This window comes from Hemibagrus wyckioides, linkage group LG28 (assembly GCF_019097595.1).
Source record: "Hemibagrus wyckioides isolate EC202008001 linkage group LG28, SWU_Hwy_1.0, whole genome shotgun sequence".
NCBI classification, from domain to species: domain Eukaryota; kingdom Metazoa; phylum Chordata; class Actinopteri; order Siluriformes; family Bagridae; genus Hemibagrus; species Hemibagrus wyckioides.
The window spans coordinates 12608434-12635942 of NC_080737.1; the positions used below are offsets into that span (position 1 = coordinate 12608434).

Sequence of the window (27509 nt, forward strand, 5' to 3'; positions counted from 1 at the left end):
CGAGGAATATATGAAAGTCATATTCAAATACTTTTATCAGCTTCCAAGCTCCATATGTACAGTACCTGCCTTGGGTTCCAAAAGTGAATGAGATATTTTAATGCCACCAATAAATAAATATTATGCAATATACATGCCTAATATTCTAAAAGTTTGATTTAATTAAGAAGCAATTATGTATGGGTTTTTTTTTTTTTTTGGTCATTTATTGGCCTGATATCAATTTTCCCACATAATACTATTGCTCCTCCTAGCGTGTCTCCGTCTTCTCGCGAGACTCACCCTGCGCTTCCACCGTCCTCTCGCGAGAACACACAACCAGCCGCGGATCCAACATGGCGGAAGGTATGAAAATGATTTCTTACATATTTTCACGTCCTTTTCCGGACCTTTTTTTTTTTAAAAAAAATCCTATATGTTCATTTCGTATCGGCTTAAACTGACAAGTGCGTACTTAAATACATTTCCGTCATGTTTTGACTTAAATTAGCGTTTGCGTGCACTAGCTGAACATTGCGTCTGTGTGTTTTTTTCCCCCTTTGGGTCCGTGTGTAAGGTGGTGGGTTGGGCGGTGGTTGAAGTGAAAATGCAGGAAAATACCGAATAAAACATTTTTATTTTCCGAATTTTGGGTCCGCTTGTTGTAGCTAGGATGTGTTAAAGTCTTACGAGCGCTAGCATGAGCTTGTCAGGTGACAAGGGTGGCCTTGTAGCTTAACATTTAAGCTGAAATAGTGGCATATCAACAATTGTCATTAGCTCACGCGCCTAACGGTAATGCACTGGATATGGGATATATATATAGGGTGTATACACAAGTTCTTTATATGATATCCAGTGCATATATAGTCCATTTGGAATTGAGATAATGTTGCTCTGGGTAAGGGAAGCAAACCTGGCATGAATGAATATATATATATATACATGTTATATGTCTCGAGCTAACGGATTTCATTATGCATGATGAGGTCACGTGATTGTCCAAGACTTTCACTTATCTTTCTGGACCAGACCCCCCTTAATAACAGTAGTTTCCTTTCTCAGCCCGAAAATCATGCCACCCTGGGCTCTAGTAGTTGTTTGTTAAGAAGGTCAGCATAGTTAGTTTTCAGCTTGAGTGCATTTTACAGCTGTTGTGTAACCCGTGTCATAGGCTTTTAAACAGCTTTATTGTGCCCATTGACCTCCTGAGAAACAAAGCTGCTGACTCGATTCTTTAGCATTGTGGGAAGAAACCCGAATACCTTGCGTACCTGGATTTAGTCTAATTGTAAAGACTAGTGAGAGAGCGCTCTTGCACTGTAATTAGCCCTAAAGTCAAAACGCTGTGGTGTTTAGTATGCAAGCATTTCCATAAGGTACATGTTGGTGTTGCTTGAACGTTTTATTGTTCCCCTGGCAAGGCTCAGTCATGTGGTTTTAACTCGTACGCCGATCGTCCCGAGGTCTCACAATCCTCCAGATTGCTTGAAGCAAAGGCAAAGTGTCTCCTCTGCAATTCTGGAAATGACTATATGAAGTGATAGTAAAAGAGGAAGGAAGCCCGGCTTACAGAATTTGTGCTAAGCCGTCAAATTCCAATGTCACCTCACTTTGGAAGAAATGAGGACGTGGACGTTTCGTCATGATTTCTAGAGGCACACACACTGTCTCAGGGGACGCTTTTGAGATTTAGTCATAAATCCGGTTTGTCTTAATTAAAGTTGGGAAATGTGATAGCTGTATACGTTGTGGTTACGCTGCATTACAGTCTGTTGCCTTTAGGCCCTCTAGGAAAGTTAGTGTGTATGATCAGGAAGTAGCTTCTAGTCTGCTGCCTCAGCAAGTTTTTTTGTTTCTTTTGGATTTTTTATTAAACGCAGGTTAAACTTGTTTCCCGTTCTGTTGCTGACATTTTGTCTGTCTCTGTGTGTGTGTGTGTGTGTGTGTGTGTATATATATATATATATATATATATATATATATATATGTCACTGCATTCTGTAGGTCACTGTAAGTGTGTCTCTGTATGTGACTGTCTGCATACATGTGTGTCTATGTGTATATGTCGTTGTCTCTTTGTATGTACACATGTATTTTTAGCTTTCTGCACACTACCTTACTGTTGGTGGCTCAATTTCTGCCCTGTTTTTTTTCCCCTCCCCTATACTCTCTCCTCTCGTTATGCAGAGGAGGTGCAGAAACTGCAGAAGCACCTGTCCCTGCTGCGGCAGGAGTATGTCAAAATGCAGCAGAAACTGGTGGAGACGGAGCGGAGGTGCTCCATGCTGGCGGCGCAGGCCTCCGGTCACAGCTCCTCCTCCTCCTCCTCACAGCCCAGCGACTCCTTCATCAGCCGCCTGCTGGCCATCGTGGCTGAACTTTATAAGCAAGACCAGTACAGGTGCATGCTGGGAGCTGAATAAAGTCCATTTTTCTGTCTGTATGGTATTAAATTGGAAATTTTAGTTTCAAAGCCTTAGATTAGAGATTAGGTTTATGATGTTTGACTGTGAGCCTGAGACTGACACTGAGCTGTGCTGTTGTGTTTTAGTGACCTGAAAGTGAAAATCGGACAGGAGCAGCTGAGTGCCCATAAGTTTGTCCTGGCAGCACGCAGTGACGTCTGGAGCCTGGCCAACATGGCCTCCACGTCCGAGCTTGACCTGTCGGGTGAGAATCAATGAGGTTTTGTGATTTTTTTATTTTTTTTTTCCCCTACATCATGTGATTGGCTAACATGAGCTGAAGAACAAAACAAGCTCCTCTCACACAGAGAGCAGGGCTAAGCAGAGATGGTCCTTGCTGCAAAAAGAGAAAGTCAAAGAGGTGGTATAGACCTTCTCCACCTCCTCTTATATTCATCAGCTAATTATCAGGATTCAGACTGGTCATATTCTGTTAATGGAAGTTTCCCAGGAGCCAGACCTGTAACTATGATTTGGATTTTAAAGTCCAGTTCCTTTATTGTTGTTATTCTTCCCCTGACATTTCTTTCATCTCCTTTTTCCTGCTTCTCTTCCTCAGAGGCCAAGCCAGAGGTTGCCATGGCGATGCTACGCTGGGCATACACGGACGAGCTAGAGTTGTGTGAAGACGACACCTTCCTCATCGACCTGATGAAGCTCGCCAACCGCTTTCAACTTTACCTCCTGCGAGAGAGGTAGGCACACAGAGGAGTGAGGGTGGATGACTCACAGACTGCAGGTCAATGACCCTGTTGAATTGGACCTAAAAAACTGCAGTGGTTCTGCATCCATTCATTTTATTTTAATTTTTTTCTAAAAAGCAATTCACTGGACGTTAGTTACTTGAACAAAGGAGCTGGGGTGAGCTAGGGAAAAGAGCATTGCTTGTCATTTTTGTAGTCTTATATTCTTATTATGCAAACGTTGGTATTCCTCTGCTCATTTCTAGATGTGAGAAAGGAGTAATGTCGTCAGTAAACGTGAGGAACTGCATCAGGTTTTACCAGACGGCCGAGGAGCTGGACGCTTCCACGCTGATGAACTACTGCGGTGAAATCATCGCCAGCCATTGGGTGAGTCAGGATGCCGTGTGCCATTAACACCAAGTGTTCAGCCTCAAATCATGTCATCATTAATGCAGTGTGGGGGAAGATGTGTCTGCCTAGCTGTGGCTCATACATCTGTGTTCTCTATTTAAACCTGAATCACCGAAGACGTCTAACACTTACTGATATAATCTATTTCTAAGAAGCCAGGAGACTGTATTCTGGAATAATTTACCTCAAAGGAAATAATGACCCCCCTCCCCATGCAGGATCATTGATTTTGCCATTCCTTACGGACGTGCTGCTTCTCTGTTGTCTGAGTCAGTGGCTGATGGTATCCTCCCTCCCGCTGTTACTTGCAGCAGGAAGCAAGTTTTGATGAAGCACTGTCCTTGGCATCGAGGCTTCGTTTATGATTTCTTAAATCCTCCCTTCATAAATCCCTATTGAGCATGCTCACTGATCCTCAAGGTGATTTTCGCGAATAGGTCACAGAGGCAGACGGTAATTTTTCGTCCCTTTTGGAGCTGCAGATTCAGTCTCTTTCTCTGCAGTCATTCCCTCCCAGTGGTGTGTATGTATTTGTGTAAGACAATAATCACATAAAAGGGGTTACCACTGGGATGTTTGTCTATTGTATATCGTCATAAATAAATTAATTTATGAAGTATAAAGGTGTATGTCACTTATATGATGTCTTCCATTCTCTTATATAGACCAGTCATAACTATGTGATCTATTACAGGATGACCTGAGGAAAGAGGACTTCAGTACTATGAGTGCACAGCTGCTCTATAAGATGATCAAGTCCAAGACTGAGTTTCCTCTTCACAAAGCCATAAAAGTGGAGAGAGAGGATGTGGTCTTCCTGTATCTTATCGAGATGGATGCTCAGGTAGGTCAGGTGGTCTCACACACACAATCATGCACACTTAGTGCACTATGTGAAATTAATTCCCGGAGGCAAAGTTGTTTTTGTTTTTCTTTCGCAGCTGCCAGGAAAGCTGAATGAACTGGACAATAACGGCGATCTTGCTCTAGACTTGGCCTTGTCCAGAAAACTGGAGAGCATTGCCACCACCTTGGTCAACAACAAAGCAGACGTGGACATGGTGGATCAGAGTGGCTGGAGCCTGCTGCACAAAGCTATCCAGAGAGGTGAGTGCCAGTAATTCCTTAAAACATCGTTCTGTTCAGTCTGTGATGCTGAAGGTAAAATAAAAAAACCACGTGGCATTTCTCCTTACATCGCCCTTATATAAACTTTCTAAAAGTGAGTGTTTATTTTCTTCTTGCCCGTGTGTGGATTCAGGAGATGAATTCGCTTCCACCTTCCTGATCCGCCACTCAGCCCAAGTGAACGCAGCCACGGTGGGAGCAGTGGAGACTCCGCTCCACCTCGTCTGCTCCTTCAGCCCAAAGAAGCACAGTGCTGAGGTGATGAGCGGCATGGCCCGCATTGCAGAGGCCTTGCTCAAAACCGGCGCCAACCCCAACATGCAAAACAGCAGAGGACGGTGGGTAACATAGTATAGACCAGCCTCTTCTTGTGTGATGTTATCATACAGGTCAGGTGTTCATTATGTTCATTTTTCAGAACCCCTTTACATGAAGCAGTGCTGTCGGGAAACGAACCCGTGTTCAACCAGCTCCTGCAATGCAAGCAGTAAGCATTATATTCCTTCTTTATTAAGAAATGTATTCACATATACTAATGACTTTACTAATGTTCAGGCTGGACATGGACCTGAAAGACCATGAAGGGAATACTGCTCTGTGGCTGGCTCTGCAGTACATTACAGTATCATCCGATCCCTCCATTAACCCATTCGATGACGAGGCTCCTGTTGTTAACGGCACCTCATTTGATGAGAACAGCTTTGCCGCTCGACTCATACAAAGAGGAAGCGATCCCAATGCTCCAGACGCCTCAGGTAAGGATTTACATACTGCCTGCACATCCATGCATTCTACACATTGTTGTCTAAATTTATATATATATTTAATTATAATATATATTTAAATTTCTAAATCAGTATATTTTGACCTCATGAAATGGCACTTGGTCTTTTCTTTTAGGAAACTGCCTTATGCAGAGAGCAGCCCTTGCAGCGAGTGAGGCAGCTGCCATTTTCCTGGCCACCCATGAAGCAAAGGTCAATCATACTAATAAATGGGTGAGTGTTCCTGAGTAAAAAAAAGTGTGCTCTTTTTATGCCAAACCATGTTTTCAACATTAAATAGGAACTAATTGCATGTAGGAACTATAGTCATGAATGTGGATTTGAAATGCTTCAGCTCACGTGTGCCGTAAGATTCATTTGAGGAACAATTTGAACAATTTGTCACTTTACCGCGTCATACTGAATTAGCATAGCATAAATGTCATGTATCTGTTTCCGCTGCTGGTCTGTGTTGTGCATGTGTACAAGTAACGAATGTGTTTTTTTTAATAGGTAACGTTTTTTGCATTAGATTGCCCTTTGGTGTCCCTTGTTAATTCCAGCATGCACCGTTTTCTTCATAGGGTGAAACTCCCCTGCACACAGCGTGTCGCTGCGGATTAGCCGCTCTGACGGCTGAGCTTCTGCAGCAGGGGGCCAATCCTAATCTACAAACCCACACTGCCTTGCCTGAAGCAGGGGACCGGAGCCACGGCGTCTCGTTACAGAGCCCTCTGCACATGGCCATCGTTCACAACCACCCAGACGTGGTGTCTGTCATACTAGAGCAGAAAGGTACTACTGTTCGTCCTAAAATAGGCTCTGTTTACTATTACTATTGGGATAATGATTCCATTCTTCCTTTCTGTATCATAGCCAATGCTCTCCATGCCACCAACAACCTACAGATCATCCCAGACTTCAGCCTTAAAGATTCCTTGGACCAGACTGTACTCGGACTTGCTCTCTGGACAGGTACTACCAGACATATAGTATATTTCCCCACATCAAACTATCCTTATCCAAGTATTAAATATATAGTTAATTATGTTTGTTAGGGATGCACACCATTGCCGCACAGCTCCTGGGATCAGGGGCAGCCATTAATGACACCATGTCAGATGGCCAGACTCTTCTCCACATGGCCATCAAGAGACAGGACAGCAAAAGTGCCCTCTTCCTGCTAGAGCACCAAGCAGACATCAACGTAAGGTAATGTGTTTCCGGGCAGTAGAGTGCTTTTCGGTGGTCAGACTGTATACGGTCAAGCATACAAATCTTGTTGACTAAACTTTGACATTGCCCATGTCTAGACGCAGAGTTTTTTTGTTATTGCAAAAGCATTTGTACATGAAATTAAGGTTCCCTTGATTAACGCTCGCTAAAGGGATAGTAATGTTAACATAACAATGGAGTACATTTAATAGGCATTTGTTTGAATGATTTATACACTTGCATTGATCTAGATTTTTAAGTCTAGGACTAAACATAAGATCACAAAAAAACAGGAAAATATAACATTGTGTTGATAACCTGCTGATCTCTGGTCTCCAGGTATAAAACTGGAACTTGCTTGAGTGCCACTTCTGAATTTTGGCAGCTAGCAACCACAAATATGTTAATTAAGGTGTTGGGCTTAATTTAACACAATGGCAGTAGACAGTGGATTATTGTAAAGCTTTACCAGTGTGAATGTACATATCTGTAACTGATATGAATTCATTTCAGTAATTAAAGGTTTTCTTGACCTCTAGGACACAGGAGGGGCAGACAGCCCTGCAGCTGGCCATCAGTAACCAGCTCCCCTTGGTGGTGGACGCTATCTGTACACGCGGAGCAGACATGTCCGTGGTGAATGAGAAGGGGGATCCTCCGCTCTGGCTTGCCTTAGAGAATGGCCTAGAGGATATTGCCTCAACATTGGTAGGTGTGACCAGGAAATTGGTTGTCTCTTCCTTCTGCAAAGATTTCTGTGTTTGTATTTTCTTTTTGTGCTAGATCTTTGCTAAATGATTTTCAATTGATTTAGATCTGTTAAATGATTGTTGGGTTTTTGGCTTTGCTCTGGCTCCTGATAGGTCAGGCATGGCTGTGACACAACGTGCTGGAGTTCAGGACCAGGAGGGTGCCAGCAAACGTTGCTGCACAGAGCCATCGATAAGAACAACGAGATCTCCGCCTGCTTCCTTATACGCAGGTGTGCACATATGAACTAAGCATATCATCAGCGCTCATGCTCGTGTAGATGGTATTCTGTTTCAGACATGCCTACAATATGAAACCTTTGTTTTCCTGCAGTCTGACTGGTGTGACCTAAATTTCAGGTGTGGCAATAACAGAACAAAACAAAATCTACCGACGGGTGTATATGGAGCTGGATTGTTAATAAATATATTACTCTGTATCACCATGGTGGCTTAGACTTTATATGATATATCCAATGCCTCAAATCCTTTAAGAGATCAAAAAATTAGGTTATTAGGTTATTTACTCCCTGTTGAATACCTGGGTCTTACTGAAAGGTGTTTTGCTTACTGTCACATTAACCTCTTTGTGTTTGTGTATATGGTTCTCTCTTTCAGTGGCTGTGATGTGAATAGTCCTCGGAGGCCTGGCCCTAACGGGGAGGGCGATGAGGAGGCGCGGGATGGTCAGAGCCCTCTGCACTTGGCCTCCTCTTGGGGCCTCGAAGAGGTGGTACAGTGCCTTCTGGAGTTCGGAGCAAATGTTAACGCACAGGTATTGACACAGTGCACATGTTTCCTGTACGAATCTATTTAATATTACAGGCTTTGTCTAAGCTTCTGGTATACTTATATATTAAGATGAAGCCATATTCTTTTATAGAACTGTGTGTAGATGTGTATAGCTCACACTAGAGTGCAATCCTAGAGTCATGTTCATGGTGTTCCCTCTTTGCTGTCACACGTAGGATGCCGAGGGCCGGGCACCAATCCATGTGGCCATCAGAAACCAGCACAGCGTGATTATTCAGCTTCTCATCTCGCACCCTGACATCCGACTGAACCTGAGAGACCGACAGGGCACAACGCCATTTGCCTGTGCCATGACTCACAAGAACAACAAAGCAGCAGAAGCCATCCTCAAAAGAGAACCCGGAGCAGCCGAGCAGGTGGGATAGGCAAGAGGGAGACAGATGGGTATAACTGTGGTGAAGATCATTGTGACATTTCTCTCAGTGATTGTTGCCTCTATGTGGATTAGATCCAGATGACGCAGATTTCTATTTTAGCATTCCTATGAATTATACATCATGATAAGGCACTGTGCCATTAACGGCTAGCAGATAATTAACAGTGTTATCTCCGTCTGTAAAATAATCTGTCTTTAAGTATGTTGAAATTCTCCATCAGGAACATTTTAAGGAATACAAGAGTTTTAGGAAAATAATCAGTGACTAGATAAGGTAGTAGATAAGATTATTGTCTAGAAGTAGCATGCCCCAAAATGTTTTAATCATCTCATACTATAATGATTTACCAGGAATGACATCTCTGGTACAATGGTATATTTTCTATTTAGATTTTGATTACAGGATCCTGTAAACGGGCGAAAGAGAATCATTTTAATGCATGTCTCACCTGGCTGCTGTCTATTTGCGTCTCTGCTTAGGTTGACAACAAGGGTCGTAACTTCCTTCACATAGCTGTGCAGAACTCCGACATCGAGAGTGTGCTCTTCCTGATCAGCGTGCAGGCTAACGTTAACTCCAGAGTGCAGGACTCGGCCAAACTCACACCACTGCACCTCGCCGTGCAGGCCGGCTCGGAGATCATCGTGCGCAACCTGGTAAGCCTTTATCAGTTATAACTTCATGTGATTTTATGGCTCTGTGTTATTAATTACTTATTAGAGTGTATAAAGAAAAATTGTCAGAAACGTGACTGCAATGTAGGAATGTGGGAATCAGCATTCTATTAATTGGACATCTAATGCAATTAGACACTGCTTGAACACCAGCAGTCCCAGTCTGTACAACCTACATAGTTAAGATAGAGAGAGCACACTGACGGATCACAACAAATGACCTTCATTACATGTAATATGGGTTCACCAGCATGTTATAACAGTTAAACAGAGCTCTTCAGTAGCTTCCACTGATATTTACAGTTAACAAGAAAAAGGTTGCAGTGCATTTCAGTTGACTTTGGCACGCCTACAGAGCCATCAGATGTTTGGTAGAATTTAGAAATGTATTTAATTCTTTTTAAGATACAGGGAATGTCTATTATGTTTCATAATATTAAATGCAAATGTATTTCATTTTATATAGACACATACATTGTTTTGCATTTTTTTCTCATTCAGAAATAAAAAAGGAGCCTTTTCAGTCATTATTTTCGTTCTAAATATTCTGAGAATCAAACTGAATCATGAGCCCAGTATCTTGAATTGAATCGTGTTTAGAGTGTACTGTTACGCCACGATTAGTTCTGTATGTACTGCTGAATTTGACCTATTTTGCATATTAGTGTGGATTTGCATGACAGTTTTCATGATTGCTGTGCATGTGTGTGTAATCCAGATCATTGTGTGTTCGTGTTCAGCTTCTAGCAGGTGCTAAAGTGAACGAGTTGACTAAACACCGGCAGACGGCTCTACATTTGGCGGCGCAGCAAGATCTGGCCACTATTTGCTCGGTCCTGCTCGAAAACGGCGTCGATTTTCCAGCGGTTGACGAGAACGGAAACAACGGTGCATATCTCTACTCCTAAAACCACGTCAAATGAACCTGAATCAAAAGTCAGACGTCTCATTGTATGTGATCTCTTCACTTGGTTCTATTTCAGCTCTACACCTTGCTGTGATGCAGGGTCGCCTGAATAATGTCCGAGTTCTTCTCACCGAGTCGAACATCGACGCAGAGGCCTACAACGTCAGGTACACGTCCATGAAAAACACACAACAGCTTTATCGATTTATTTATATATCAGAATAATGAGAACTGAAGGATTGCTTTTCATTTAGTTGACCTTGCTTGTCACCTTTAGGGGCCAGTCTCCAATGCATGTTCTTGGACAATACGGGAAGGAAAACGCAGCAGCAATCTTTGAGCTGTTCTTGGAATGTATGTCAGAGTATCCTCTGGATAAACCAGACAGTGAAGGGAATACAGGTTAGTACCGTAGCATTTTCCTCATAAAGGCTGTGTAGACATTTCTAACTGATTCTGATGAATCAATTGGAGTGCATATGGCTGTTTCTATTCATACATGGTGTTATAGATGTTCCTAGACCAGTAAATGATGCTTGTAGTAAATGAATGTATATTAAAGAGCATCTACTCTGACTTTCTTAAAAACGTACTTAAAATGTATTAGCAAATATTTTACAGATAAGGCTAAGGATTGGCCTTAATAGAGGGACAGGGATGTCTGCTTTCATTAGACTTATTTTATTCACATGCTTCTAGAAAATCTTTCAAACAAAGATTTTCCAATATTTAAGTGTCCAGTTTCAGTGAGCCTGTTCCTAGTGTAGGTTTAGATTGCTATGTATGGCTGATAGTAGAGGACCCCAGTCTTTGTTTATGTGTTTATTTGTTGTTGTAGCCCATTTGACTTAGGATTGAGAGTGGGTATATGAGTTACGATAGACTTCAAGTCAACCCGCACCAGTCCGGTCACTCTCCTCTGACCTCGCTCTTCAACAAGACATTTCTGAAATGAAGCCGCTGGTGTTTTGACCACAGAACACTATAGACCGATATGTAATTCCAAATGTCTGCAGTGATGATTTGATGCGATTATTCATTTTAGTGTACTTGTCTTTGCTCTTCAGTTCTTCTGTTGGCCTACATGAAAGGAAACGCTAATCTCTGTCGCGCCATCGTGAGGGCTGGAGCTCGGCTGGGCGTCAACAACAATCAGGGCATAAACATCTTCAACTATCAAGTGGCCACTAAGCAGCTCCTCTTCCGCCTTCTAGGTACGAGATCCACAGCTTTTCTGTTTAAGTAAAGCCTAATGCACTATCTAACACACCAATATCATACATATTTAGATTTTGTTTATTTTCATGCATTGGCTATCCAAAGATCATCATGTTTCATATCAGATTTTTTTTTGGTGTGTGTGATTTTTGTATGTTGAAGATATGCTGTCCAAAGAGCCCCCATGGTGCGACGGCTCCAACTGTTACGAATGTGCTGCCAAGTTTGGAGTCACTACAAGAAAGCATCACTGGTATGTACTTGGAACGCATTCATCTGTATGCAATACTGGAAATAAGTCCGATTCTCTAAACCGATCCTTTCCTCTCACCAGCCGTCACTGCGGCCGCCTGCTCTGCCACAAGTGCTCCGTCAAGGAGATCCCCATCATCAAATTCGACCTGAACAAGCCAGTGCGCGTGTGCGATATTTGCTTTGATGTGCTAACTCTGGGCGGAGTCTCCTAACACACTAGCAGGGCGTGTGGTGTGGTGCCTACACTAAACCAGACTGCGGTGGATAAAAAAAGGTGGAGACGGAGAGAAGGGAGGAAAAGGAATGGACTAAATGTACGGACCACAATTTTTTACTACTATTGCAGACGTTTCTGAACAAAAACATGTGTATGTATGTTCTAGTACCAACATCTATTAAGGATCAAAATTAAAGTAGTGCAGGAGCTCTTAACTCTAATCTTGAGGACCTCGTGTTCTGTGAAACACACGATCCAGCTGCTCAGCTAATGATCTGAGGAAAAATCCACCCTGATCGACACATCATCTTCAGACCTAAGAATCAATACAGTAGAGTGATGCAGCAGCGCTTTAGTCCTTTAGTCTGGCATCCTTATCTGTACAAACCTCCATCGTTCATGCTAATACTGCCGTCATGCTCGCGGATCGCCGGGGTCTCTGGGGTAACTCGGCGCAAACGTGTCATACAGCTGTACCGCATCCTGAGGTGCAACGTATGCTATTTCTACACGAGTGAGAAAAGAAGCTCATGCTAAAGAGTGTCGAGATACCTCAGCATATGTTTAAGATCGTTTTTTTTCTCCTCCTATTAAATGCTACTATATATAGGCAAGCAGTGTCTCTCTGCCACATCAGAGTGCTACACGTCTCACAGGAAGTAACAACCAACCAACAAATTAGCACCAGAATCTCTAAGCACGCTACAGATATTCCATTCTAGACATGTTTCAGGGTGGAGTTTTTCCTGTAATGACATGGGTCAGGTCTGTTGAGAATATGAAAGACTGGAGTTAAGAGCCTCTGAAGTAGCAGAACGCTATCGAAAGTAGACCTAGTAGGTATCGTAGGTGCCAGGCCTTAAGAAAGAAACCGCAAACGCCGTAGAACTTTATTTACAACATCAGTCATTTCAGCGTTAAAAACACCACATACGTAGGTTTGAAGATTCTCATTAGCGGGCGTCGAGTCATGACGGACGACGGACGAAGAATTTATCCGAGATCGGATAATTAAGCCGTTCCTCTTCAGAGGGGTTTAAAGCCTTAATCACGTTGGCCTGAGTGATGCTTTTTGTTTAAACAAGGAGCGTTTATGAACCTTTACTATTTTTCTTGCACCTAAGGTCCACGAAGGGGGATCATCACCCCGACGGCCTGAAAACAAACGAAACACAAGGTTAACTCCGCATCAAGCACATTTCAGTAAATGATATGATTTTGTTTTATTAACCCTTGATGTGCATCAGTTTCATTAATCAGTGAGGATATTAAATGCACTTTTTTAATTCTTCCATTAACATTTTTTCCTTCATGAAACATTCACAGCCGAACAAAGTCTCGTTTTCTGTCCCGAACAAAAAAAAAATCTGCTATTACCAAGTAAACTTAGGTGCAGAAGTATGATGAGTTGTCTACTATGCATATGCACATTTATCATTTTAGCACTGTCCTAATCATTCTGATCACCAAAGCATTCCATGTAACCTATAGCATATTACTGAATGACTTTTGCCTCATGTCACGTTACATTTGACCGTCTTATGTTTTTTTTTTTTTTAAACTCTTTCAGCTGCACTTTATCATACTGGAATTATTATTTTTTGGGTTTCCTGATCGTACAAAAGGAGAATGTGACGTCGGTGGTCGAAGAGTCCCCAGTCTATTCTAGGTTCTGTTAACTTGTACAGCTAATTGTATACTATTTTTGACCACTACAACTGTTTTTGTACTGAAACGCAGGTTGTGCTTTTTCTTTCTTTTTTTTTTCTTTCGCCTCTGTCCGATCTCTTATGCACACTGTTGTATCTGTATGCTCAGATATCTCGCCTGTCACTTCCTCTAGTATCCGTTTTTCAAGAAAGGGAGGACAACTTTACAACATTAAGGTCATCAGACGATTAAAAACAAACAAACAAAAAAAATCAATTCAAGCGAGTTGTTCTGACTTTGTTTACAGATTGAACGAGGGACGTTTAATGCTTTTCTTTTCGATTAATTGAACGATTAAAACATTTTAATCATTAGATATTAGCTTCACATGAAAAGGAATCAAATCAACCAAAATGTAAAAAAGTCATTTTTATTGTGCATTAAAATCTTTTCATAGACAAGATTTCATTATAATTGCTGTCCCAGAACATCCCGCTTCATTATATAGCACTTTTCTATAGTCCTTTAATGACTTAAGAAGGAACTGAACACAAGAACAATCTCACATATAGCACCTTTAAATGTATCCTGTCTGGTTGTCCATCCTGAGACCAGACAACCCAGATCATATTGCTTAAAATGAAGTAACTAATTACGAGCTCAGTCTTCGTTAAAGTAGACATGACTCTGCTTGAGGTGAACAGTCTTTATACTCCTGGAGATTTGGGTTGTTTGATTGTGTGGGATCGTCCGGTCGTACACACACGCAGCGTGTGTGACCAGAACCAGGTGAGAAGAGCATTCTGGGAACACCAACCCAGTCTCTGTGCACTGCGCCGCTGGAAAAGACACAATATAAGATTGCACATTAAAGCAGCAGTATGTAACTTTTGGTGATGTAGGGATCTCATAGCTTATGGTATAAATACATTATTGCAGGTGATTTGTGAACAGTTGTTTTATTCAAGCAAACCTCTCTGTATGAATGCACCATTAAAACATATTTCAGTCAGATAGGATGCTATTGAAGAAAAACTATTTGACCTTATTGTGGCTTTGACCCTGTTTGGATAATATTCCACAATTTACTCTGCTGGTTACTATGGTGATTTAAATCCTACAAACATTCACTCACTGGGTACTAAGATATAGAGAATCACAGACAACCCAAAACTATAACACTTCTGCCACCTAGAGGGAGAGGCATTAAAACGGATCTTGGTAGGATGTTTAGATTTTTTCATGTGGGGTCAGGGTTACCTTTTAGTGGAGCACCAAACGCGTCCTCCTCTGTCGGAGTTCCACTCTGAGTTACAGGCTGGATAAAGCTTGTTCTCCTTCTCAGCCTGGGCTTTCAGTTTCAGCCCCTGAGCCAAAGAAGCCTCCACCTTCTGCAGGACAGCTGTGGGCTTTCCGCTCTCGCTGTAGAACCGACCAATTAACTTACCTGTGGAAAAAAATAAATGATTCATGGAGGAACTGGAGGAAACGTCAAATTATATTGACGCGTGTGTGTGTGTATGTTTTCATAGTGCAAAATTTCTGTCTGTGATTTTCCTCATATTGATGAATATCAGCCAAAAATGACCAAGCATGTACACTACACAACTGAGACACCCACAAAATTCCATAAAATGTCAGATAGATAGATGGATAGATACTTTATTGTACTTTATTTACAAACTAAGCTTTTGTTACTGCTGCCTGTTCTCTCTAGCTTGTCCAGTTCTGCATCTAATCACCAAACATACTGCTGTGTGCGGTAAATGTGTGCAAGTGTATAGCTTTATGAAGCTTCTTCCTTGCCAACTCCACTGTATCTTACCTACAGGTTTGTAGTCCTTCTGATAGAAAGCCAGCCAGTCGTAGAGGGCCACTATCTGAGACGGAGACAGGTCTGAGACCTCATCGGTCAACCCTGACTCTGTAAAATCACCCGTCACAAAAGCCCTGGATGCATCTCTGCCTGAAAATACACATCAACACACAAAAACACAGAGATGTATTACAACAACAGGGCTTATCATCTTGTACACCATCCTCAAGGTGAGGGATTTCCCAGATCATATAAAAGTGTTCTCAACTGAACCAAATCTTAGGGGCTGAATCCCAGCCTTGTCTTTTATTAGTTAGTGCTTATGTTCTTGCCACTACGTTACTATCCGTCAGACATGATCCAATTCCTCCTAGAATCCAAAACCCAAGTCCATGAGAAAGGAGGAGGATTGAGCATTGAGGTAGGAGAAGTTGGCTCAGGTGTGACTGGCCACGCCCCCTAGTGGTCTTCCCATTGAAAAGCAGTGTTCAGCATCAGAAAAGGTGCTGGAGAAATACCTGTAAAGAAACGGTATCCTCCACCAGGACCGTAATGCTTCCTTCCCTTTTCAACATCAAACACCTGTCCTAAAATGGCGAGGTAAAGCCCTTTACTGTCCTCCCTCCCGTTATACAGTGACAGCTCTTCTCGGCTCAGAAGTCTGTCCGAGTCCTGAGACTCAAAACGCCAAAGGTTTAGCCAATCAGACCCGCTCCATAACGCCAAACTCACTGAAATAAGCGCTACAGCGTATTTTATCATCGTGCTGCTTACAGTCGACCCACTACATAGCTAAAATAGTAACTTAAATGGAGTAAAATAACCGAGAAACACAAGCAGTGAGGTCGCTGTGAACTTCCGGGTTTTGGTTACATCGTAATGCGCATGTCTGAAAAAATGTAAACATTCAACATGTAGCTTTTAAAACGAAAAAACTGGTCAGAACGGAAGATTATTATTAGATTACAATTCCACTGACCATTAATTACGCAGTGATATATGTTCTTAATATAATTAAGTTAAGGAAGCTCAGGATTAAGGCTGAGAAGAAGAAAAATAACAACGTCTACAAATTAAGAGCTGGTGTTGTAGTACTGGAGGCGTGCTGTAGATGGCGCACTGTTACACACAACGTATGAGCGAGGATCGCGGAAGTTTGCTGTAACCCTGGCTGTGACGCTACCGTCATCAAATGCGGTAGTGAGTGACACCGACCGAAAGCAGCCGAGCGGTGTGTGTGTGTGTGTGAGAGAGAGAGAGAGAGTGTGTGTATATATGTGTGTGTCGAAAGAGCCTGAATCACGGAGCCTAAAGGAATAAAGATTCAGTGTGTTAGCCCGCACCCGGGACATCAGTGATGGGGAATGCGGAGAGCGGCGGCACCGGGAGCGGTGACGAGGAGGACATCGAGGCAGAGAGCCCGAGTTTCACGGAAGGCGGCCCGGCCTCTGCGGCGGCCCCGGGAACCGGGACTGGTGGTGGCAACGGCGGCGGCTCAGCAACAGGAGGCTCCGGCTCGGGACGCAGCGGCAGGGGCTCAAGTCATGGTCCTGTAGCGAGCTCCGGCCTGCCGTCTCCAGAGGCCCTGATGGAGCAGGTGCGGCTGAGAGAGGCAGCGGGCCGCACCGGTGACACCACCACTCTCACCGTGTCGGAATCTGCGATCGCCCGCAACGAGAGCGCGCTGGTGCGCTGGCTGGAGGAGCGGCTCGGCCGCGGGGAGGAGGCGCTCACACTGGAGCAGTTCTGCGACATGCTGGAAAGCAGAGACGCGCAGAGGGACGAGTGTGAGGAGGTAGACATGTCTCTGTTTGATTTCCATCACAGACACAAAAAAATGATCCAACTATCAGATCAAACTCTTTAGTAAGAAGTGTATATAGTCTGTTAGTGACATGTTTAACATTACAAACCGCTCCCACTGAGTCTTATCTCAGAGATAACTTGGATAAACAGTGTCATGCAGTGAATCTGCTCAGATCTTTGGATTTTTTTTGTCCTCTATTTACAATTCACCTTTACGGACATTAGCCCCGCCCCCGACCAGGGCACGTCATCAGCTGGGTACCTAACATGTCCTCAGGTGGGGGTGGTGCTGATAATCGATATTATCGAATATCGTGATTGTTCAAAAAAAAAAGTCATTATTCTAACTCCATGTAACCTTCGCAGTAAAATCCTTTATTATTTATACCCGTGTAACAGGCAAGACATATTACATGATCATCAACAGAACATCACCATCTCAGTGAATCTGGAAGATTATAATATCGAGCGAGCGTGCTGGGAGGCTTCTTAGTGGTGCAAAAGAAAAGGGTTTCGCTCGGTTTTCTGTGATTGCAGGAAAGCGAAACTTTCTGTCCGGTCAGCATGGGAGATGTGTCATTACTGTCTCTCTCCTGTCAATCACAAGGGCGCTAGCCAATCCCGGGCGTCTCTGTGAGCCCAGAATGCAGAAGAGGAAGAAAGCGCTTTCTTCTAAGTGTGCTGTGAACTGTTGCCTGTCTCATGCCTTGGGGAAAGCATATATTCGTTTTCATCTGACCCGGTTGTAATGTTGTTGGGAAGATTTGGGAAATTGACCAGACTGAATTGGGGGGAAAAACTAAAAATGCTGGGAATGCAACAAAAAGCAAATTTAGTCAGTTCATCAACTTTAGATCTGAGGGACGAATCAGCAGGAATCCAACAGCATCATCAGGCAAATGAGGCATTAAACAGCCACGGAGAGATTGATGAGATTTGTCCAGAATGAAATGGACATGAGCCTCTGCCAGAGAAGAAGAACAGCAAGCTCTTGGTAAAATATACAAGAAAATAAGAGCCAAATATTGACAGAGAAATCCATCCATTACAGCAGTGGTGAACAAGGAGAAAACGTGAAATGACACATATGACGAACTTAATAAAAAAAGTGTTAATAGCCTAACTAATACAACAAATATTTCCAGCAGTATAACCAGAATTGCTCTTCACCGAGCACATTGAGCCGCGTCCTGTCGACTCATGCGAATATGCCATCATGCGAATATGCCATCAAGTCTTAATCAGCCGTCTAGTTCAGTAGTCAGGACGCTGACCAGTGAGTTGGCCATTTTAAGGTCAGTCTCAAGCACAAAATACTTCTAGTGCACTGAAACCATTCACTCACCAATGTTCACTTCTCTTAAAAATCTCTCATCTCAAAAAAAACAAAAAAAAACAATGGCTGGCGAACCCTACGGTCCTGCTGGAGGTACCATGATTCCTCAGAATCTTTAAACTACATAAAAATAATGATAAAGCTATCAGTGCCGCCGGTTGTTGATAAATGCCAGCGGTGATGTTTTTATAACGTGAGTCATGTCTCCTGAAATTGAGCCATCAGCTTCCCAAAGTGCCGAGCTCGACTTCTTCCCACTGCCTGAACTGATTCACCGCCTAGGGAGCTAGAGAGCGGATTGAGACGCACCCTTAGTTAACTTTTATGAGTAAGGAATAAAACAGGACTGTAGGAAAAAACTCCACAGCAGCGTGGTGCTCGGTTGATCGGTTTCCACACCACCAAGTGTTTTATTCTTTACTTACTACAACAATCTGCTGAGTAAACACCAGCTTTTTCACTTTGTATAGAGTTAGAAGTCATTTTGTGGAACCTCTTGAGTTATCCCCTCACCAGGATCTGTATTTTTCCTGTCTCTTGAGCTCATTAATAGATAAAAACTGCAGTTACAGAAAAACCTCCAAGACTCCGAACCTGAAGACGCGTCAGAAAGCTTGACCTCTGACTGTTAGAAAACGCTGACACTTGAGACTCCTTACAGAAAACGTCTCCATTTTCTCATTTACCCATACAGAGAAACTGATACAATAGATATATGTGTCCTATAGAGCGTGTTGAAATAAATTTGATTTGAATTACAGCCAGAATTAATGTTGTAGAAAATAAATCAGCTGCATTGTGGAGTATTCTGCTGGATTGTATTCAAATAGTTAAGATTATCACTGCACTGAAAATGCAGGGTGATCTAGTCTTGGACAAAACCTTTAAGCGATTTGTTTCAAATCACACATTTGACCCCTGATAGTAATCAGTCTCAGGACTTATAACCAGCAGGAAGCACTAGTTTAAGAGAGCAGGTCTGACTTGACCTACATTGAAAACGACAGATCTTGGTATGTAGAACTTGTGCTTAAACTCTTAGTTTAATCTCAGGTTTAGTAAACCTGACGAATTCTGTCCTTTTCGGAATTCGTCAGTTCATCACAACACCCTGTGATGTGGCTCAATGCAGAATGAAAGTGTGTGGGACTAAACGGTCAGTCAGGCAGCAGTAAAGGATTAAAAACCTTTCTGAGTTTATGCTCCGATGTAGAATTTCTCTCTGTCATAACAGGCTTGTTCCCGATAGAACAAAATGTTGAAAATCAATGGAGGACAGATAACGGTTAACACTTAAAAGTACTCGCTCGTGCTCATAGATAGACAGACTATATTGCCAAAAGTTTTGGGACAGTCTCCGCTCTAATTCATCCCAATCCTCTATCAGGTTGAGGTCAGGACTCTGTGCAGGTCAGTCAAGTTCCTCCACACCAAACTCGCTCATCCATGTCTTTATGGACCTTGCTTTGTCCACTGGTGCACAATCATATCGGAACAGGAAGGGGTCATCCCCAAACTGTTCCCACAAAGCATGAAATTGTCCAAATTGTTTTGTTCAGTGACCTCCTGTGTCCCGTTTGTGGAGACGTGAGCAACTGTTAAAGCTTCCGGAAGGAATTTTAGTTAGTTCTGCAGTCACACGTTACCTCGTCCTGCTGAGTGTTATACCGTAAACACAAACCTCTGCTGATGTTTTCATTCCAAATAATGGCTTTTATTTACATAGCACTGTTCACCTGTGACTCAAGATGCTAAGCAGTGAGTGCAAATAATTTTATTGTAACGCAAAAATAGGACCAACATGAACGAAAGGAATTACACGCACTGTTGCAGAGTAGTAATAAAAAAATATGAATGAATAATGATGGATTATTATTTAATTAATTATTAATATAGAGTAGTAAACAATACCCTTAAATATCCATATATCCATTGGTTGTAAGATTACAATACTCCTTGTAAATATAATACGGCCAAGATGAGGTTATAAATAGAGCTGTTGTGGGTACAGGGAGTCTAAATTTTATAGAATTGATCTGTTTTCAAATGTATGACATAAATAAGACATTCTTGTGGAATCCATTCAAAACTAATCTTTAAAAATGAGTTTTATCACTTCAGCAAAATGGCAGCAATGGATACAGTGTGTGTGTGTGTGTGTGTATGTATATATATGTATATATATAATTTTCATGTTAGTAGCTGGTTTACTGGATCTGCCGTTTTAATAGTAACACCGATTAAACTCGGAACAAAGCAGCCCTTGAGCAAGGCCCCCAATCCACCCTGCTCCAGGGGCACTGCATCACTGACCCTGCGCACTGACCCCAACCCCCAAGGATGGGATATGAGAAGAAAGAATTTCACTGTTCGGTAATGTACACCCACCAGGCATAACATTATGACCACTGGCCTAATATTGTGTTGGTCCCCCTTTTGCTGCCAAAACACAACACTGTGTATTCTGACACCTTCCTATCAGAACCAGCATTAACTACTTCAGTAATTTAATCAACAGTAGCTCGGACCTTGGCCGCCCATGACCCTGTCACCGGTTCACCACTGTTCCTTCTATGGACCACTTTTAACAGATACTGACCACTGCAGACCGGGAACACCCCACAAGAGCTGCAGTTTTGGAGATGCTCTGATCCAGTGGTCTAGCCATCACAATTTGGCCCTTCATCAAACTCGCTCAGATCCTTACACTTGTCCATTTTTCCTGCTTCTAACACATCAACTTTGAGGACAAAATGTTCACCTGCTGCCTAATATATCCCACCCACTAACAGGTGCCATGATGAGGAGATCATCACTGTTATTCACTTCACCTCTCACTGCTCATAATGTTATGCCTGATCGGTGTACATGTGACAAATAAAGGCTACTTAACTTGATGGGTTTGATACTAACACATCCAAATCTTCCTCCAGAATGTTTAAAACTGATTCGGAAAGCTAGTCGTGCCACCCAGTGAGAAACGTTCTTACTATGGCAACACCTACCAGCGACTTTATAGTACCGCTGTGTAGCTTAAGAGCGCTACTGATAGTAATAATGACATCATCACTTCACTTCACATCATCACCACTTATCTAAGATCTTTTGATATACATCACTGACTCTGACAGTCTCATCATCTGTCCAGAAAAACAACCTGCCTGTGTTGCGTTTACTGATTGACGTATTTTCGACACTATCTCTGTCTTATCACGACCCAGTCCTCCTCTCTGAATGCATACCGTGAGGACTTTGCTCTCTTGCACAATAGCTCGGATATGGCGGCATTGGGGTAGGAAGCGTTATGTCATGTGGTGACAGCTTTTTCAGCAGAAAAGGAATTATGGATGCTAGTCTGTTAAAGATCACGTTATATTATAAGCTTAAAGCAGTAAGAAATGGAATAAAAGAAATAATTGTATGCGCCTAAGACTACATGAAGTAAACAAGTGAGGAATTAAAAGCATGATGTGGTGTTATAATCCGTCTCTCTCAAAGATACCGTGATTGCAGGAATGAGGAAAAAATATATATATATCCGTCGAACTCGGGAGGATCTTGGGATTTTTCACAATTATTTTCCACAGATTTCGAACATTGACAGCTCTCGTAGTTCCATTATAGTAATTCCATTATCAGAGTTCTGGCGCGAGACTGGAAATGTTACCCTGCAAAACGTTCACGAGCCAAATGGTCAGTGCAGGAAACAAGGATTGTTCATTCTGCATAATTGAACAAATGAATAATTTTGCAATGTGCTGCTGCTGATGCGGCTGGTCAAGCAAATATTTCTGCTTTATTTCTGTTTGATGTTATTGTAAAGCTTATTTATTCTGATATAACTCTATTTGAGACGTTTAATAAACCTATAAACTCTATTAAACTATAATATTGTGCTCCAACCGAAGCCATGCTTGCTGATATTGTGGTCTATAACTCCTCCCCGAACCGCCCGCTGCCCTGTATCTCGCTCTCTCATTGGCTGTAGGTCATCGCCGAGGTATGTTTCAGTCAGAGCGCCGAGTTGAGTTGCCGACAGGTCCAGATATTTAGCATCGGCGACTCGGTCAGATCGAGTTTTTGGTCATTTTCTCTCTCTCTGTCTCACCTCCTCTCTCTCTCTGTCTCACCTCCTCTCTCTCTCTCTCTCTCTGTCTCACCTCTGTCTCACCTCTCTCTCTCTCTCTCTCACCTCCTCTCTCTCTGTCTCTCTCTCACCTCCTCTCTCTCTCTCTCTCTCTCACCTCCTCTCTCTCTCTCTCTCTCTCTCTCTCTCTCTCTCTCTCTCTCACCTCCTCTCTCTCTCTCTCTCTCTCTCTCTCTTTCTCTCACCTCTTCTCTCTCTCTCTTTCTCTATCACTCTCTCTATCTCACCCCCCTCACTCTCTTTCTCTCTCTCACCTCCTCTCTCTCTCTCTCTCTCTCTCTTTCTCTCTGTCTCACCTCCCCTCTCTCTCTCTCTCTCTCTCTCTCTCTCTCTCACTCTCTCTATCTCACCCCCCTCACTCTCTTTCTCTTTCTCTCAGGAAAAAGGTCAGAAGGAAAAGAATCAACCCCTTCTGACCAATCAGAATTGAGAATTCAGCCTGGCTGTGGAATAAAGAAACATAATGGTGAATTAGTGAACGTTCAGATATTATCTGTGAAACGAAAAGGAATGAATTCGTCAGTTCGAAAGTTAGCATCCCCTCTCTGACCATGCTGCGAATGTTCTGTAGCTCAATCCCAATACTTTGTCCTTTTAAAATCAGTGATCTGAAGATTTTGTGGGTCTGGATATTATTATCCATATGTTTGTTTGTTTGTTTTTTTTGGGGGGGGGGATTAATATAATGTTTTAAAATAATGTAGCATTTTTTTTTAAAAATAACATTTTGTGGAAAAACTCATAAAATCTCTCCTAATGCCAAATAAATAATAATATAAAGTAATATTTTATAATATTTATATTTATTTATAATGTAATTTATCATATGATATTTTATGCTCAATATTTTGAGAATAAAGTTAATATTAGTAATAATAATAATTATTTAATTATTATTATTATTATTATTATTATTAATAATTAATTAAATAATTATTATTATTACTAATATTAACTTTATTCTCAAAATATTGAGCATAAAATAAAGTTAATATTAGTAGTAATAATTATTTAATTATTATTATTATTATTAATAATAATAATAATAATAATAATAATAATGAAATAATGATAATAATGGAAAATCATAATATTAATAAAATTAAAGATAAGATTTTTCTTGATGTTTAAACACAAGCGGTGCTCTGAAATTTTGTTATTTTAGCTAAATGATTTTTTCAAAAATTTTCAAAAAATTTGTCTTTTCCTTATAGCAAATATTACATCACGTATTCGTGTCTGTATTTTTTAATCTAATGGTCACTTTGCTAATTATAATGGAACAATGTTCTAACACAATATATTAAAATCCTTGTGTCCCTCTGTGTTTAATCAGGCTTTCGGTCAGTTTGATGCTGAGGGTGATGGAGTCGTTGATGTTGAGAGCATGCTCATGGCCCTGAAGAACAGCAACGGTGCAAATCTGCAAGGAGAACTCAGTCACGTGATCAGACAGCTGCAGGCCTGCTCTCTGACTCCAGGTAAGGTTGGAGAAGTTTGGGGTTAACGCTGTTTTCTGTTTGGTGGAGGATCATGGGATGTTGTGACAGACTGGGAATGGGAATCTCCTCATTCATCAAATCCAGAGTTTGCATTATTAGGGGTCTATGCACCAGTGGTGCTGGAATTCTATCGGAATTGTTATGACCCTCGATTTCTTTCTTCCTTCCTTGATTCCTTCCTTCCTTCCTTCCTCCCTCCCTTCTTACTTACTTTCTTTCTTACTTACTTTTTCTTACTTACTTTCTTACTTACTTTCTTACTTTCTTACTTACTTTCTTACTTCCTTAGTTCCTTAGTTACTTCCTTAGTTACTTTCTTAGTTACTTTCTTACTTCCTTAGTTACTTTCTTTCTTGATTTCTTTCCTTCCTACCTTCCTTCTTTCATTTTTTGATTGCTCCTTCCTTCCTTCCTTCCTCCCTCCCTCTCTCCCTCCCTCCTACTTCCTTCCTTTCTTCCTACTTACATCCTTACATACTTACTTCCTTTCTTATGTACTTCCTTACTTACTTAGTTACTTTCTTACTTACTTAGTTACTTCCTTCCTTTCTTGATTTGTTCCTTCCTTCCTTCCTTCCTTCCTTCCTTCCTTCCTACCTTCCTTCTTTCATTTTTTGATTGTTCCTTTCTTCTTTCCTTCCTTCGTTCCTTCCTTCCTGGACACATCCTTCTTCGATTCTTTCCATGACTGCTTCCTTAATTCTTTCCTTCCTCGATTCTTTCTACCTTTTTATCTATTGACTCATGCACACCAAACTATAAGACGTAGAGAAACTTGGTCAATAGATACTCCTGCTTCCCTTCACTGAGGCAAGCAGACAGGTCCTAATGAGCTTAATGTTTGCACTATAGCACATGGCTTTATGATTTGATTTGTATCTCATGAACCAGTTCCTCCAATTCCTTGGCCCTCCTGAGCCAAAAAGCCATTAAGTTCTGCCAACTTAGGTTTTTTTTTTTGTTGTTGCTAATTTGTATAATATGCAAAACCTACATTTGCGAACTAGTCCTAGGATTTCTGGCCTAGCTTCACAAATTTGTGGGCAAACTTCTCACAACTACTCATCAAAGACATGTTGACATTTGTCTGCAATATGGCTCCCACATATCAATCTGCTTTGTCCAGCTGCTATTCATAGGTCATAGGTATTTGACCCAAACCTGAGCTTGGATTGAGTGTTTGGACCCTGCTGAGTGGCATTTGTGGCTATATTTAATATTGTAGCAGTCATAACAGTAGTTGTAGTTGTAGTAGAGTTCTAGTAGTTTGTAGTAGTATTGGTGTTCTTAAATTTATTAGTTGCAATTGTAGTTGTAGTTATGATTGTTGTAGTAGTAGTTGTGGTAATAGCAGCTACTGCCGGTGTTGGTGGTGTTGTAGTAGTAGTAGTTGGGGTAGTAGCAGCTGTTGTTGTTGTAGTTGTTGAAATAGCAGCTACTGCAGTTGTTGTAGTTGTGGTAATAGCGGCTACTGCGGTTGTTGTTGTAGTTGTGGTAATAGCGGTTACTGCGGTTGTTGTAGTTGTGGTAATAGCGGCTACTGCAGTTGTTGTTGTAGTTGTGGTAATAGCGGCTACTGCGGTTGTTGTTGTAGTTGTGGTAATAGCGGTTACTGCGGTTGTTGTAGTTGTGGTAATAGCGGCTACTGCAGTTGTTGTTGTAGTTGTGGTAATAGCGGCTACTGCGGTTGTTGTAGTTGTGGTAATAGCGGCTACTGCGGTTGTTGTAGTTGTGGTAATAGCGGCTACTGCAGATGTTGTTGTAGTTGTTGAAATAGCGGCTACTGCAGTTGTTGTAGTTGTGGTAATAGCGGCTACTGCAGTTGTTGTAGTTGTGGTAATAGCGGCTACTGCGGTTGTTGTAGTTGTGGTAATAGCGGCTACTGCGGTTGTTGTAGTTGTGGTAATAGCGGCTACTGCAGTTGTTGTTGTAGTTGTGGTAATAGCGGCTACTGCAGTTGTTGTAGTTGTGGTAATAGCGGCTACTGCAGTTGTTGTTGTAGTTGTGGTAATAGCGGCTACTGCAGTTGTTGTTGTAGTTGTGGTAATAGCGGCTACTGCAGTTGTTGTTGTAGTTGTGGTAATAGCGGCTACTGCAGTTGTTGTAGTTGTGGTAATAGCGGCTACTGCAGTTGTTGTTGTAGTTGTGGTAATAGCGGCTACTGCAGTTGTTGTAGTTGTGGTAATAGCGGCTACTGCAGTTGTTGTTGTAGTTGTGGTAATAGCGGTTACTGCAGTTGTTGTTGTAGTTGTGGTAATAGCGGTTACTGCAGTTGTTGTAGTTGTGGTAATAGCGGTTACTGCAGTTGTTGTTGTAGTTGTGGTAATAGCGGTTACTGCAGTTGTTGTTGTAGTTGTGGTAATAGCGGTTACTGCAGTTGTTGTTGTAGTTGTGGTAATAGCGGTTACTGCAGTTGTTGTTGTAGTTGTGGTAATAGCGGTTACTGCAGTTGTTGTTGTAGTTGTGGTAATAGCGGTTACTGCAGTTGTTGTTGTAGTTGTGGTAATAGCGGCTACTGCGGTTGTTGTAGTTGTGGTAATAGCGGCTACTGCGGTTGTTGTAGTTGTGGTAATAGCGGCTACTGCGGTTGTTGTAGTTGTGGTAATAGCGGCTACTGCAGTTGTTGTTGTAGTTGTGGTAATAGCAGCTACTGCAGTTGTTGTTGTAGTTGTGGTAATAGCGGTTACTGCAGTTGTTGTTGTAGTTGTGGTAATAGCGGTTACTGCAGTTGTTGTTGTAGTTGTGGTAATAGCGGCTACTGCAGTTGTTGTTGTAGTTGTGGTAATAGCGGCTACTGCAGTTGTTGTTGTAGTTGTGGTAATAGCGGCTACTGCAGTTGTTGTTGTAGTTGTGGTAATAGCGGCTACTGCAGTTGTTGTTGTAGTTGTGGTAATAGCGGCTACTGCAGTTGTTGTTGTAGTTGTGGTAATAGCGGCTACTGCAGTTGTTGTTGTAGTTGTGGTAATAGCGGCTACTGCAGTTGTTGTTGTAGTTGTGGTAATAGCGGCTACTGCAGTTGTTGTTGTAGTTGTGGTAATAGCGGCTACTGCAGTTGTTGTTGTAGTTGTGGTAATAGCGGCTACTGCAGTTGTTGTTGTAGTTGTGGTAATAGCGGCTACTGCAGTTGTTGTAGTTGTGGTAATAGCGGCTACTGCAGTTGTTGTTGTAGTTGTGGTAATAGCGGTTACTGCAGTTGTTGTTGTAGTTGTGGTAATAGCGGTTACTGCAGTTGTTGTTGTAGTTGTGGTAATAGCGGTTACTGCAGTTGTTGTTGTAGTTGTGGTAATAGCGGTTACTGCAGTTGTTGTTGTAGTTGTGGTAATAGCGGTTACTGCAGTTGTTGTTGTAGTTGTGGTAATAGCGGTTACTGCAGTTGTTGTTGTAGTTGTGG

The 27509-nt window shown here is 42.0% G+C and overlaps 3 protein-coding genes across 4 annotated transcripts in view; 2 read left to right on the forward strand and 1 right to left on the reverse strand.

Annotated features, from left to right (window-relative positions):
- The first annotated feature begins 207 nt into the window (after window positions 1-207).
- On the forward strand, window positions 208-13792 carry ankfy1 (ankyrin repeat and FYVE domain containing 1). Its single transcript, XM_058383973.1, has 25 exons — window positions 208-345; window positions 2170-2383; window positions 2534-2652; window positions 3007-3142; window positions 3397-3520; window positions 4239-4388; window positions 4486-4651; window positions 4806-5010; window positions 5091-5159; window positions 5228-5427; window positions 5573-5670; window positions 6021-6231; window positions 6313-6411; window positions 6495-6648; window positions 7191-7359; window positions 7515-7633; window positions 8019-8175; window positions 8369-8569; window positions 9070-9246; window positions 10005-10152; window positions 10248-10338; window positions 10449-10573; window positions 11239-11385; window positions 11552-11642; window positions 11724-13792. Exons 1-25 carry the CDS (start codon window positions 336-338, stop codon window positions 11854-11856), a joined length of 3513 nt encoding a protein of 1170 aa, XP_058239956.1. The 5' UTR covers window positions 208-335; the 3' UTR covers window positions 11857-13792.
- Window positions 13793-13927: 135 nt separating this feature from the next.
- On the reverse strand, window positions 13928-16314 carry LOC131348776 (neuferricin). Its single transcript, XM_058383974.1, has 4 exons — window positions 15846-16314; window positions 15337-15477; window positions 14772-14958; window positions 13928-14350 (listed from the first exon to the last, which is right to left on the reverse strand). The coding sequence occupies exons 1-4, from the start codon at window positions 16087-16089 to the stop codon at window positions 14182-14184; spliced, it is 741 nt and encodes a 246-aa protein (XP_058239957.1). The 5' UTR covers window positions 16090-16314; the 3' UTR covers window positions 13928-14181.
- A 193-nt stretch (window positions 16315-16507) lies between these two features.
- zzef1 (zinc finger, ZZ-type with EF hand domain 1) overlaps window positions 16508-27509 on the forward strand; it is a 69278-nt gene continuing 58276 nt past the window's right edge. For both annotated transcript variants that reach the window (XM_058383971.1, XM_058383972.1), the window contains exons 1-2: window positions 16508-17122; window positions 23953-24097. In XM_058383971.1, coding sequence (XP_058239954.1) covers window positions 16685-17122; window positions 23953-24097 — 583 coding nt within the window. In that variant the 5' untranslated portion in view covers window positions 16508-16684. The remainder of the gene's footprint in view (window positions 17123-23952; window positions 24098-27509) is intronic.

Excerpts from the sequence above, each read along its gene's own strand:
- LOC131348776 (XM_058383974.1), bottom strand. The coding sequence starts at position 16,089 with ATGATAAAATACGCTGTAGCGCTTATTTCAGTGAGTTTGGCGTTATGG. Across the intron at positions 14,959-15,336 it reads GAAGGACTACAAACCTGTAG|GTAAGTTAATTGGTCGGTTC; the intron begins GTAAGATACAGT and ends TTTTTTCCACAG. Across the intron at positions 14,351-14,771 it reads GTTTGGTGCTCCACTAAAAG|CGGCGCAGTGCACAGAGACT; the intron begins GTAACCCTGACC and ends TGTCTTTTCCAG.
- ankfy1 (XM_058383973.1), top strand. Across the intron at positions 5,671-6,020 it reads TCAATCATACTAATAAATGG|GGTGAAACTCCCCTGCACAC; the intron begins GTGAGTGTTCCT and ends TTTTCTTCATAG. Across the intron at positions 8,176-8,368 it reads GAGCAAATGTTAACGCACAG|GATGCCGAGGGCCGGGCACC; the intron begins GTATTGACACAG and ends TGTCACACGTAG.